Source organism: Corvus kubaryi, unplaced genomic scaffold, assembly GCF_017639235.1.
Source record: "Corvus kubaryi isolate FWS band 111438036 unplaced genomic scaffold, C.kubaryi_AGA036_p1.0 split1-37296, whole genome shotgun sequence".
NCBI classification, from domain to species: Eukaryota; Metazoa; Chordata; class Aves; order Passeriformes; family Corvidae; genus Corvus; species Corvus kubaryi.
In genome coordinates, this window is record NW_024582075.1 from 12,863,665 (window position 1) to 12,876,201 (window position 12,537).

At 41.6% G+C, this 12,537-nt stretch overlaps 1 protein-coding gene across 3 annotated transcripts in view; it reads left to right on the forward strand.

Annotated features, from left to right (window-relative positions):
• PSIP1 (PC4 and SFRS1 interacting protein 1) overlaps positions 1 to 4,755 on the forward strand; it is a 34,624-nt gene extending 29,869 nt beyond the window's left edge. For all 3 annotated transcript variants that reach the window (XM_042012707.1, XM_042012710.1, XM_042012708.1), the window contains exons 16-17: positions 2,237 to 2,348; positions 3,986 to 4,755. In XM_042012707.1, the coding sequence (XP_041868641.1) occupies positions 2,237 to 2,348; positions 3,986 to 4,049 (176 nt within the window). In that variant the 3' untranslated portion in view covers positions 4,050 to 4,755. The remainder of the gene's footprint in view (positions 1 to 2,236; positions 2,349 to 3,985) is intronic.
• The last annotated feature ends 7,782 nt before the right edge of the window (positions 4,756 to 12,537 follow it).

The following is a 12,537-nucleotide window of genomic DNA, read 5'->3' on the forward strand; positions in this document are numbered from 1 at the left end:
TCAGCTTGGGTCACCTGTCCTGGCTGTGGCCCCTCCCAACCTCCCATGCACCCCCAACTTCCTCCCCAGACCAGAATACAAAAAGCAGAAAAGGCCTTGGCTGTGTGTAAGCCCTGTTCAGCAATAACAAAAAGAGCTCTGTATTATCAACCCTGTGTTCAGCACAAATCCAGAACACAGCCCCACACTCAAACCACCGTGAAGAAAATGAACTCCACCCCAGCCAAAACCAACACAATCTTCTATTCCTCCAGTAACTTTTTTGTACCGAGGCTTCTATCACTGGGGGAGAAGTTGAAACTGCTTTGTTTCCTTCATTAACCTCTTTCTGTATCATGCATGCTCTACCATGCGTAGCAGCAACTTTTAACCACTTCAACAACTTCTGTGTTGCTTCCCTGATGCAACTTTAGTAATTCAGCCTAACAGTAAAGAAATAATCATTTATAGCAGAAGAATGTATTTATACTCTTAACCATACAATTTTACATCAATCATGAGCACTTGTACAGCCGACTGTCAAAAGCTTTCCAGAGTAAGCATGCTCAATAATAGTACTTAAATAGATACTCACATTTTTAAATAGAGGAACAAAATTAGACACACTGGAAAGCTATGTTGCAAATGAATTTAAATCCTTGAAAATGTAGGAGTTCTACCCATCTATTTAAATTATTTAGATCCTTGATCTTCACAAGCACCTCACAGAAACTCCATTTACTTTGAAATTGAATTCTGGGAGTGGAACTGGTTTTTTTCAGAAAATCATTTAAAAGTTACACCACCCAGATCTAGACTAAACAAATTATTGTAACTGAGGTGCCAAGGATTCAAAACAACTATAGTAAAAATGTTGCTATACTTGTAATTGCTAAGAAAGCCAGGATGATGTTAAAATCGTAACCATTTTCTGGTGAGAGAATATATGATGAAGTAGAGGTTCTATCAGATCTTTCCCCAAACCAGTGATCAGCACAACTAATACTTTAACAAAGAAGCTACACTGAGACTTCCTGGGCATAGTTTGGCTAGTGAAGCCAGCCCAGATAAGGCTAACACAACTTCAGCAGAACACAGTGAAATACCATATTGTCGCCCAGTCACATGGAAAATGGGAAGAAGTTCTATCAGAGTAGGGGGATATTTTATGAAGTAATTTTTTCTTTTTTTGCTGTAAAAAGAAATTTTGATCTTTACATGCATTCTTTTGCCTTTTTAAAAACTGAACTCCTGAACCCTGACTATCTTTACAAAACAGAATAATGCTGTATTTGATGGTACTTGATGTGCAGCATCAGATTACCTACTTTGTAACAAGGGAATATAGCATTTATTATTTTATCTAATTCCTCCTGTGGCCTTTGAGTTCAGAAATGATTCTGAGCGAGTATAAACAGATAAAGTACTAGAATGTCATCTTTAAATGATCAAGTCTGCTTTTTTACTATGTCTTAGCCTGTAAAAATTTAGATGAGTAACATCTTGTATATTTTTCTTACTGTAGCTCAATAGTTTAATAGAGTTCTCTTATAAATTTGCAACTTCAAGTAAAATGGACCATCGGTTCAGACAGTGACATTCCTCAACAATTAATGCAAAATTCACTGGCTTATAATACCACAGGAAGACATGTAGCCATCATAGAAATTTTAAAAGATGTTAAATATTTCTGCATTGACTTCACTAAATACACCTTTTAGCTAGTGTTGTTTCCCAGCTTGAAGAATCCATGCTATCACTAAACACTTCTACTCTATTTATATAACTTGTATTTTCATTATACATAATTTGTTGGAGTTGAGAGTAAATGAGATTGATGTGAACTATTAATTTCTATAGTTAAAGTAACAAGAATCCCCCAAAGTTACCTGACATGTTAGAGTGGTAAACAGAATTTACTGCTGAAGTATATTCTCTCACTGCTGAGAGTACAAGCAAGCATTAGGCCTATGATCTGTAGCCTAGCAAGCACAGGAAGAACTTGAAATTGCATGAAAAATACATACTGTTCAATTCCCACTGCCAAAACTATGGGATGAGGCACATTGCATGGAATTTTCAGAAGCTGAAGCCATATCCATTAGTGTCTTTTGTATTGTTTCAGCTGTCTGGATATCAAGATGAGGGGAAGACACTTAAAATATTTTATTTGATTAAGGTAAAGAAATTATAGGGGGCTATTATAATACAGTTTTATTGCCTACAAGTACCACTTTCCTGCTTTTTCATTTTAAAGGTTCAAAGATTCTGAATGGAGGTTCTGAAGCCCAGGACACCAACCAGTCACAACACAATGGAGAAAATGCTGAAGAAAAGAAAGATAGGCATGAAGCTGGCAGTAAGAAAAAGTGAGTTAATAACCTTACTGAGCTGAGGATCTGTTCTACTCTAGCTTAATCATGTAAAATAGAACAGCAGTAGATTGAAGTTACTTAACCATGTTGAGGTACTCTTTTCTTCACAGAATTTTCTCTCAATGTGAGAGAACAACAGTGTGCAAATCTTCTGTTTAAGATTTAAATGAATTTTTAAAAGTTGTTTTGCTCGCTGCTGTGTGGAGACTTGAAAAAACATTAAAGGATGTCCTGCTATTGGAGAGAATCAGTGTGTGGTGGAACAGGACAAAGCAAAAGCTTTTTCCTGTGTTTTAGGCTATTAAGTTGGAAGCAAAGGAAGCCTGAACCAAGTCTTGGAGAAACTAATGGGGTTTATTAATTTTTTGTGAATTCATGTATTGCCATCAATAGACAAGCCAAATAATGTTCTACAGTTTGGCTATAGAATCACTCAAATGCAAGTAAACTGCAGGTTAGGCCTTAGATCTGTGAAAGTCCGGAAGTCTATAGAGGTGGATGTACTTAACCATTTTAAACAGGAAGCCATAAGCATGCTTGAATTTGTCTGGCATTAAGTCTTTAAACCTTGGTTTCACTGAAAAATATGTTTTATAAACAGAAACAAGCAGTGAATCTCTCTGGAAGAGAAACACAGAATAGAATCTACTAACACATGAGGAAAAGGCCCAGAATTGTCCTAGAGTTTGTTTTGTTGAAGTACATTTTGTTTTCTCCAAGCACTCTGCACCTTGCACTCAGGGATTCTTTTTGTTCAGCAGTTACGTGTTGGAGCAGGCTCCTTTCATCATTATCTTCATGCACATCAGGAGAAGCTGCAGCTGCCTGTCATTCTTTTGACCATCTGCCAAGTTAAAACTATAGAAAAGAGTGGAATATTGTTGTTTACAGTAAGATAAACTCAAACACAACAAAACAAAAAAAAACCCTTTAAGATGGAAATTTATCTGATATGTGCTGTAAGGCAGCCTCAGAAGTACTGAAGTGGGTTTGGGAGTTTTCAACCAGTTACACCAAATACTCATTTGGTCTGAACAAGCAGCATGCTACAGGAACATAGTGGAGTCACAAGTGTAGGTTCTCATACAGGTTATACATTCTAGCCCTCTGCTTAAATAAGTTAAATAAGGATTTATATCAAGCATATGTGTGGTGTTTGCTGTGACACTCCAACAATCTTTGATAAAGAAACAAACCCACTTTTCAAAAAAAATACTTTGTGGCTACCTGGACACAGGGTGTGTGAAGTTATTGTTGGCTAATACCAGCTACAAACCAGATTTTAAAATTAACCCCTTGCAAATATAGTGCATGTTGAGAAATGCATCCACATATCTGAATTCAAGCAAGCTCCAGACTCTCCAGCATACAAACTTCCTTTCATTCAGTATTTTTTGTACATCTTTATTTGCAACATTTAGTTTCTTAGAAGTGAGAAACAAGTAAACAAAATAAATAATGTCCAAAACACCTGTGTGGTTGACTCTAAGCAAAGAGCTGGTAAACCTCTTAAATAAATGTACTCCTGAGTGTGCATCACCATTGCTTGCCCTAGACTGTACAGTCACCTGGAATAAGTCTTGCTGTTGCATTTGTATATGGTCAATAACATTGCTTTATTTTGTTTCTAGGACATGTGGTGAAGAGAGAGAGCTTGAAAAGCCAGCAGATGATTCTGCCTTTGAAAACAAATGACATCACTGGAGTTTTGTTGTTTGTGGTGTTTTTTTAAATTACAAATTAAAGAGGATTGTTAAGTTTTGCATTTGAAATCTATAGACTGCTGAAATTCTAAATAATTTTATAAGCATAGTATTTTGAAGTTAAATTTTGTGGAATAAAAGCCCCTTTAATCTTGGTTTAAAAGTATTTAAACACTTTTGCCAATAGTTATATCCAGTATTAACAGGTAACACATTTCAAAAGATGAAAATCCCAGCTAGAAAATGCTTACAGGATTTAGAGTTGTAGTATATTTTTAACTTACTACTGTATGTTTGTCTAGTTAATAGCAGGAAAAAGTGTAAATACTTTTAGTTCTCCAGTTGCTTCATTTGTATAAAACCTTCTGTCTTCCTATGATACTGACCTCTGTTCGTGCAGTTTTCAACTCTTGTTGGGGATGTCTTTTCACTGTGTTTCGTAGGAGTTGAAAGCAGCATTTTTATAGCTGTTACAATGTTAATGTATGAGTATACTTCATTGTTTGGTTTTTTTAAAATAATTTTAGTTCTGTTCTTGCAAAACACGTTGTGCCAATTTACTGCAATGTGATTTTATGGTTTGCTTTTGGTATAGTACGTATACTGAAAAGTGTGGTGTTCTCACGGAACCTGTTCATGCAGAATGGTTGGAAAACACTGTCTTAAACAATTTATGGAATTAAAGAATTTTAAACTGATAAAAAGATCCTTGTATAGACAGAACCATTCACAGGAAAAACATGAGTCTGGTTTTAGTACTGTTTTGATTTTACTGCTTTGGCATTAACTTGGGGACCTCTAACTAGAATTTTAGCAGAAACACTGGTAAAGTGTTTTAATTGCTGGAGGCATGAAAGGGAATAGAACAGGTACAAAGGTCTCTGAAGTGTTTCTTGAAACACAGACTTTGCCTGATACTAGGACAACTTCTATGTGGTATTTTGACAGAGGACACCCGGGTTACAAATTAGAGTTTAAAAATCCTGAGACTACACATAGAACATGCTGAGTTGAAAGGAATCCACAAGGATTATCGAAGTCCCAACTCCTGGCCCTGCACAGGACACCCCAATAATCACACCATCTGCATGAGAACACTTCTTGAACTCTTGTTAGGCTTGGTGCTATGACCACTTACCTGGGGAGCTTATTCAGTGCCCAACCACCCTCTGGGGGACAAACATTTTCCTAATATCCAAACTCAGCCTCCCCTGACAGAGTTTCAGGCCATTCCCTTGGGTCGTGTCACTGGTGACCACAGAGAAGCGATCAGTGCCTGCCCCTCCTCTTCACCTCACAAGGATGTTGTAACTACAATGCGGTCTCCCCTCAGCTTCCTCTTCTCCAGGCTGAACAAACCAAGTGACTTCAGCCACTCCTCCTACGGCTTCCCCTCAAGGCCCTTCACCATCCTCACTGGCCTCCTTTGGACACTCTCTAACAGTTTAATGTCTTTCTCATATTGCAGTGCCCCAAACTGCCCCCAGCACTCGAGGTGAGGCTGCCCCAGTGCAGAGCAGAGTGGGACAATCCCCTCCCTTGCCAGGCTGGCGATGCTGTGCCTGATGTCCCCCAGGACAGGGCTGGCCCTCCTGGCTGCCAGGGTACTGCTGATTCATGTTCAACTTGCCACTGACCAGGACCCACTGGTCCCTTGCCATGGCACTGCTCTCTAGAACTTATTTCCCAGTGTGTCCATACATCCAGGGTTGCCCCATCCCTGGTGCTTCTCAAAATCTGGCACTTTCTCTTGTTGAATTTCATATGGTTGGTGATTGCCCAGCCTTCCCACTTTATGAAGGTCTCTCTGCAGGCCCTCCCTGCCGTTGAGGGAGTCAACAGCTCCTCCCAATTTAATACCATCAGCAAACTTAGTATTCCTTCCAGTCCTGCATCCAAATAATTTTTGGAGATGTTGAAGAGCACAGGGCTGAGGATGGAGCCCTGTGGAACCCCACTAGTGACAGGGCCCCAGTCTGATGTCACCCCATTCACTGTAACCCCTGGTGCCCGACCTGTGAGCCAGCTGCTCACCCATTTCACAAGGAATTTATTGCATTGTGCACAGGACATTTTCTTCCAGGAGGATACTGTGAAAGACAGTATTGGAATCTTCACTGAAATCCAACAAGATTACATCTTCTGGCTCCCCCTGATTAACTACGTTGGTTACCTTGTGATAAAAGGAAATTAAGTTTGACAAGCAGGACTTTCCCCTTATGAAGGTTCTGACTGAAACCTGCATTTGTCCTTCAGGTGTTTTCAAGAACTCAACAGAATAGTCTTCTCCGTAATTTTACCAGTCACTGAAGTGAGATTGTCAGGTCTGTAGTTTTCAGGGTCATCCTTGCCCTTCTTGAAAACTGGGACAATGTTAACCAGATTACAGTTGACTGGGACCTCTCCAAATTCCCAAAACCATTCCAAAATCATTGAGAGACTTTGAAGTGACATCGGACAGCTCTTTTGAGTACTTTTGGATGAGTCCCATCAAGCCCCATGGATTTAAAGGGATCCAGCTGGAACAGCAGATCCCACACGAGTTCAAGGTCCACTGGGAGTTGATCAGTCTTGCAGTCCTCCAGCTCAGGGCACTGGAACCCCCATTGCCCACAGTCCATGTTGAAGAGAGGCAAAGAAAGCATTAACATCTCAGACTTGTCAATGTCCCTGTTTGTGAGGTGACCATCCTCATCCTGTAGGTGAGGGCCAATGTTGTTTTTGCACTGCCTTCTGCTACTGATATATTAAAAAAGCCTACTCTCTTTTTATTGTGCCCACAGTTCTGGAGATCTTCAGCCCCAGTTGAGCTTTGACCACACAAATGTTCTCCCAGCAGTGGGGAGCACCATCTCTGTATTCCTCCCATGTCGCCTGTCCTTGCTTCACCAGGCGTACACCTTCTTGGTCTGTCTAGACTCAAAAAGAATATCCCTATTCAGCCAACCTGGCCTTCTGCTTCACCTGGTTGCCTTTGGACATTTTGAGGTTGCCTGCTCCTCTGTTTGAATAGCTTTCAGATCTTGAAGACAATACCTGAAGTTAAATCTGCAAGTTCAGTCACCATGGCAGCTGCAGTATAAAACTGTCTTTGGCAGATGGCCACAATGGTTGGACTCCACAACCTGTGGCTTCAGGCAATCTAACACTTCACAACAGACTGATGTTAAGGGGAATGACTGACATGGCTGTACAGCTCGACCATCAGACAAGCAGCGTTCTCATTTAGCTTACAAATAGAGGTTAGTTACTATATATTGGATTTTGTGGATTTCCACATTCCAGGTAGTAATGAGATGTACTTCATTGAAACCTCAAGAAACTCCCACTTTTACCCTTGAAAGTATTTTGGTAAAGGTGGTACTGGAAATCCTCATATAAAGCATGTCTCAGTTTTGACCATCCCCTTTTATCAAGCCTTATACCAAAATTTAAAAAAAAGTAAAAAAAAGGTACTGTATATTTGACAAGGATGCTGTATTGCCAAATCCCCTAGTTTTCACAGAAGTATTGATAAGCTAACACATCTGTCACAACTGTTTCAGAGATAATGGGTCAACATGCCGCTGCTTCAAAGAGTTAATTGAGATTGGATGCACAGATGAAGCACCTGATTGTGTGATGCAATCACTCTGCCCATGCAGCTGCTTGGGCTTTTGCTGCCTAAATTTACTGCCCATTTACAAACCAGAAATAACCTAAATTCACAAAATACGACATGACTGTAGAAAGGGTCATCTGCATGGCCCTGAGCTGTGTCTCTTAAAAGATACAAACATTAGAGCTGATACTGACTGGACAGTCACTTAAAAGTCTCACAAGGAATAAGGCTGATTCTTTCTTCAGAAAGAAACACAGCTATGCACAAAATATAAAGCAGAGTTAGCTTTGACAACAGCATCCCTACTTCAAGAATGGAGTTTACTACAGCTTAAAATATTGGGCAGCCCTGTTGAGTTGCTCATCATTCAAATACATAGGGGACTCCTGTGGTAATGTTACAAGTGCCTGGTTAGCACTGGGAAGTAGCACTGTCTATATGTACCAGGTTTTGCTTTGGAACTTCATACCAACAGTAATACTAGAGGGACTTCTCCTCTTCCTCAGTACAAGAAACAGGGTTTTGCATCACCTTGTCAGCAAGGCAAAAACTTTCATCAGGGGGAGAATCTCCAAGACATTTGGAATGTTTGAAATAAATTTTTTTCTCATTTTTTGTCATGAAGTAGTAAACCTGCTTGGATGTTTTCATCACCAAAACACAGCATTTAATAAGTTGCTAAAACACAAATATCCAGCTGGTGTCTTAGAGAATTAGCTACAAATGGTCACTGGATGCAATGCTGGATTTCACTCAGAGGAGTCATTTTGAAAGACTTACCAAATCAAGACCAGACCCAGCTGTCCTGTGACAGCTTCTGGGATCTTTAAAAACTATGACAGTGTAACCTTTTTGTTCCATTTGTCTTTTAAGATGAATCACTGAATATGAAATAGGAGCAGGTCATACAAACAGCAAGCTTCTAATATGATTCTTCTCTGTTTTGTAGTTAAGCACTGAATGCTCTCAACTCCCACATCCAGACTGTGGCCAGGTTCTCTCTGCCTTATTGGAAGTATGGGACTGGCCTACTAAAATTTCTTAATCTGCAGAGACACCAATTTTGAAATATATCCGACCTTAGCTTTTAATTAAGAAGATAAATGGGTTATGTGAGAGACAGCATATTTGAGTAAAATTAATTTAATGAAAGAGTAAACTCATTTTGCCACTTCCTTCTCCCTACAGCTGAAGTAAGAAAAACTAATGCCTCCACAAAAAACCTACTGACTGCTGCTTTAGAACTCATGCTAGTTCTCTATGTGATCCCTGATCCAATACTGAAGAAGACTGGGAAGCCTGTATGTTTATGGGAGACAGCTGAAAGAGGAGGAGATGGGGGAAAGATGAGGAATAGCAACTTGTGAGGCAAATGCCGAAGTTGCAACCAGAACTGTATTGTAGAGGACCTCTAAAGCAGCTGCTGCAGCACCACAAAACAGCCCTGCCCCAGCAGTTGGACTTGTCACAGTTGTGGTGGGCAGGGCACTCCCATTTCTGCAGATTCCTGAAGGGTAAGAGAACTAACACCACCTGCTTTTACAAGTGGTTGGTTCACTAAAATACACAGACCAACAGCCGGCTGGTTTACAAGACAGGAAAAAAAAACCCACTTGTTTTTGGTTGTTCCTGAAAAAAGCACAGATTTATATTCACATGACTTAATACACCACCAGAAAGCAGTAAGATATGTAAGTGATCAATGGAGTCCTGCAAGTGCTTCTGATACGTTTGTTTCAAGACATCTAAGATAATCAAGTAAGCACTGGCAGAATCTGCAGCTACAGGACCTGAATAAGATTGTCACTTTTCTGTATGTAGATTGTCAGAGTAGGCTGTCTTTCACCAACCAGAACCAGCTGAAGTTTTCAAAAGAAAAGCAGTTAGCGCTGATGTTCCTAAACAACAAAGATCTCCACTAAAATCTTGATTCCAGAAGACTTTAAAAAAAAGTATATCCTGTCTTGACAAGAGTTTCAGTTTAACAACAGACTAGGAACTACAAATTTGTCACATTTTAATTTAAAAAATCATTACTTAAAATAACAGAATTATGCTAAAAAAAAGGTGCACAATGAACACTGTAAACAGTTGACAAAATTATTTAAAAGGCAGGCTACAATTCAGTAATGGTGAAATGTAGTTTCCTCTTCACAGAATCAGTCCTCAGAGTCAGAAACCAAGGACGCCAGAAGCCTTCAGATGCAAGCTCTCATTTGTAGGAAAGACCAAAGAGTTTAACCAGCATTCTGAGCTTCTCTCTAAGAAAGCATTCTCCTCCCTACAAATCCAGTGCCACCCACCCTTGTTCCAAGATGGCAACCGCCTTAGTTTTCAAGGTAAGATATCCATAGACCATGTTCTCATCATCAGACGTTTACAGAGCCTTGGATGCACAGAGCTTCTCAAAATCATGGTTTCTTCTGCCAGGTAATCTCAAACATCCACATTTTACAGTCCATAGCATCCAAACTACTGTGATGTTGTAAAAGTGTATTCTATTTTTCCATGCCAACTTATCTGTAAAATCATTCTTACTTACTCAGAAAAACACATCAAGCAGACTTCAAGTGCAAAGGGCTCCTTCCACCTCACGGGAAACGATTACATGCCTAACCCAAAACCCAGCAGTACACTAAAAACTCAAGCTGTCCAGTGATTTTAACAGCCAAAGCAACAGATTCAACAATGTGGTTTGTTACAGTGGGGATTACTGTAACACACATATATCAAACCAGGAGTCCCATGGAAAAGAAATATATATGGACAGATTCTTGGTAGATGTTTCAGAGATGTTTATTTCTCCAGCCGCATGGCCGGAATCTGCCGAGGAACTCTCACAGTCACAGGACCGAGGGTCCTTGCCTGCGCAGGGAAACACAAAACAACCAATGGGGAACGAGGCTGACCAGGAGCAGGGAAACCCCATCTCTGTCCCCTCAGAGCCCCTCTCCCAGGACCACATGGCGGGACCAACATTTTATTTTTAACAAAAGAGATGTAAAACTTAACATTGAAAACAAGAAGGACAGTTTCAAAACAAAACAAGCCACCCTCCTGAGTCTTGGAATGTCCAGACAGATTCTCTGGAACATCTTAAGGCTGACAGAAGGGAGACAGGACTCTCCGGGCGTGCTTTGTGGGGAAACTGAGGCAGGAGAGGGTTTAATTTCTTCCGTCCCCCTTTTCATCCCCCCCTCGGCATCAGAGAGGAGTTGTAGGGAAAGGGAATTGTATAGGGAAGCCATGGGGTGACAAATGGATTAGGAATAAACTGGGGATGGGGTAAATTTAGGAAAGGGTTCATATTGGGTATAGGGTAAAAGGGGAAAGTAGGCTATGGGAAGTTGCTGGGATGGATATTGTTTATAATTTTGTGCATAATGGCTGCCTTTGACTGGAATACCTCCAGGTCCAGTAACATTCGCTGCTTGTAAACCCTTCTTTCCTTGCACTATATCAAATTGTACAACTTCCCCATCTCCTACACTTTGCAGGTAATTTTTAGGGTTATTCCTTTTAATGGCAGTTCTATGGATGAATAAATCTTCCCCTGTATCATCTCGTGTTATAAATCCATAGTTGTTTTTTACATTGTACCATTTCGCAGTTCCTGTGATTTTCGTTGCTACAACTTCTCCTATCACGTGCTTGCATGTTTGTCGTGGCTGCTTGTCCCGCATGGCTGCTGCCTCGCCAACTCCGATGTCTCTGTCGGGCCCTTGCGTTGCGGCTGCTCCGCGCCCTCCAAGCGGCGCTGCTCCAGCGAGTGTCTGGGCTCTGCGCAGCCCCACATTGCCATCGCTGCCGGCCCCGCGCCTTCCGAGCAGTTCCGCTCCGCCATCTCCACGCTGCTTTGAGGGCGGCCTCGTTTCGGCTCAGCGCTGCGCAGCTTCTCCCTCCACAGGGCTCTCCGAGCCGTATGCTCAGAGCAGGCTTCCACGCCGACCCCCGGTTCCTGGCTGCTCGTGGGGGCCGCCTCTCTGCTGCATGTGGCCCACGGCACCCGCGGCGCCTGTGGCATCGCTCCCTCACTCATGGTTGAGCGGCCGGGGACCCCGAGACAGGGATGGGGTCTGCGATAAGGCTCACGCTCCCGAGGGGGCCGGGCGCATCCAGCACAGGCACCTCCGCTGGCACGGCTGCAGTCACGCGCTCCTGGGATGGCGGCCATGCGGCCTCGGCCACAGGATTATGGCCATCCTCTGCTATAGGGGTAATGGGACCATACAAATGCTCCTGAAGAGCTTCACTGACCATGAGGGATCCACGCAAGCGTTCAATCAGTAACGCATGTTCTGTTTGATCCTTCATCTCCAACAAGATCTCGTGCCAAAAACACTCGTGATAAGCTCGAGGATTTTCAGGAGGACTAATATCAAAAAGTAAGTCTTGAGAAATATAGAAGAAATTTTTGAAAAGCCAGTTAAAAAAATGTTCTAGATCTCCCGCAACAAATACTTTCTTGTTTTGTTGTTCAAGGATTCCTTTAACTTCTAGATACATTTCTTTCTGTGGTTCAGAGAGCCACATTTCCCACGATTCTTCCATAGTCCAGAGAAAATATCCAAACCAAGGCGAGAAGAGAGAGATCTAGAGTGGTTTTTACTCACGAATTTTCTGTCCTTAGGGATCGGTGTCTTGCCAGCATTTCATCCACCATTTGTTACAGTGGGGATACTGTAACACACATATATCAAACCAGGAGTCCCATGGAAAAGAAATATATATGGACAGATTCTTGGTAGATGTTTCAGAGATGTTTATTTCTCCAGCCGCATGGCCGGGATCTGCTGAGGAACTGTTCCAGTCACGGGACCCGAGGGTCCTTGCCCGTGCAGGGAAACACAAAACAACCAATGGGGAACGAGGCTGAGCA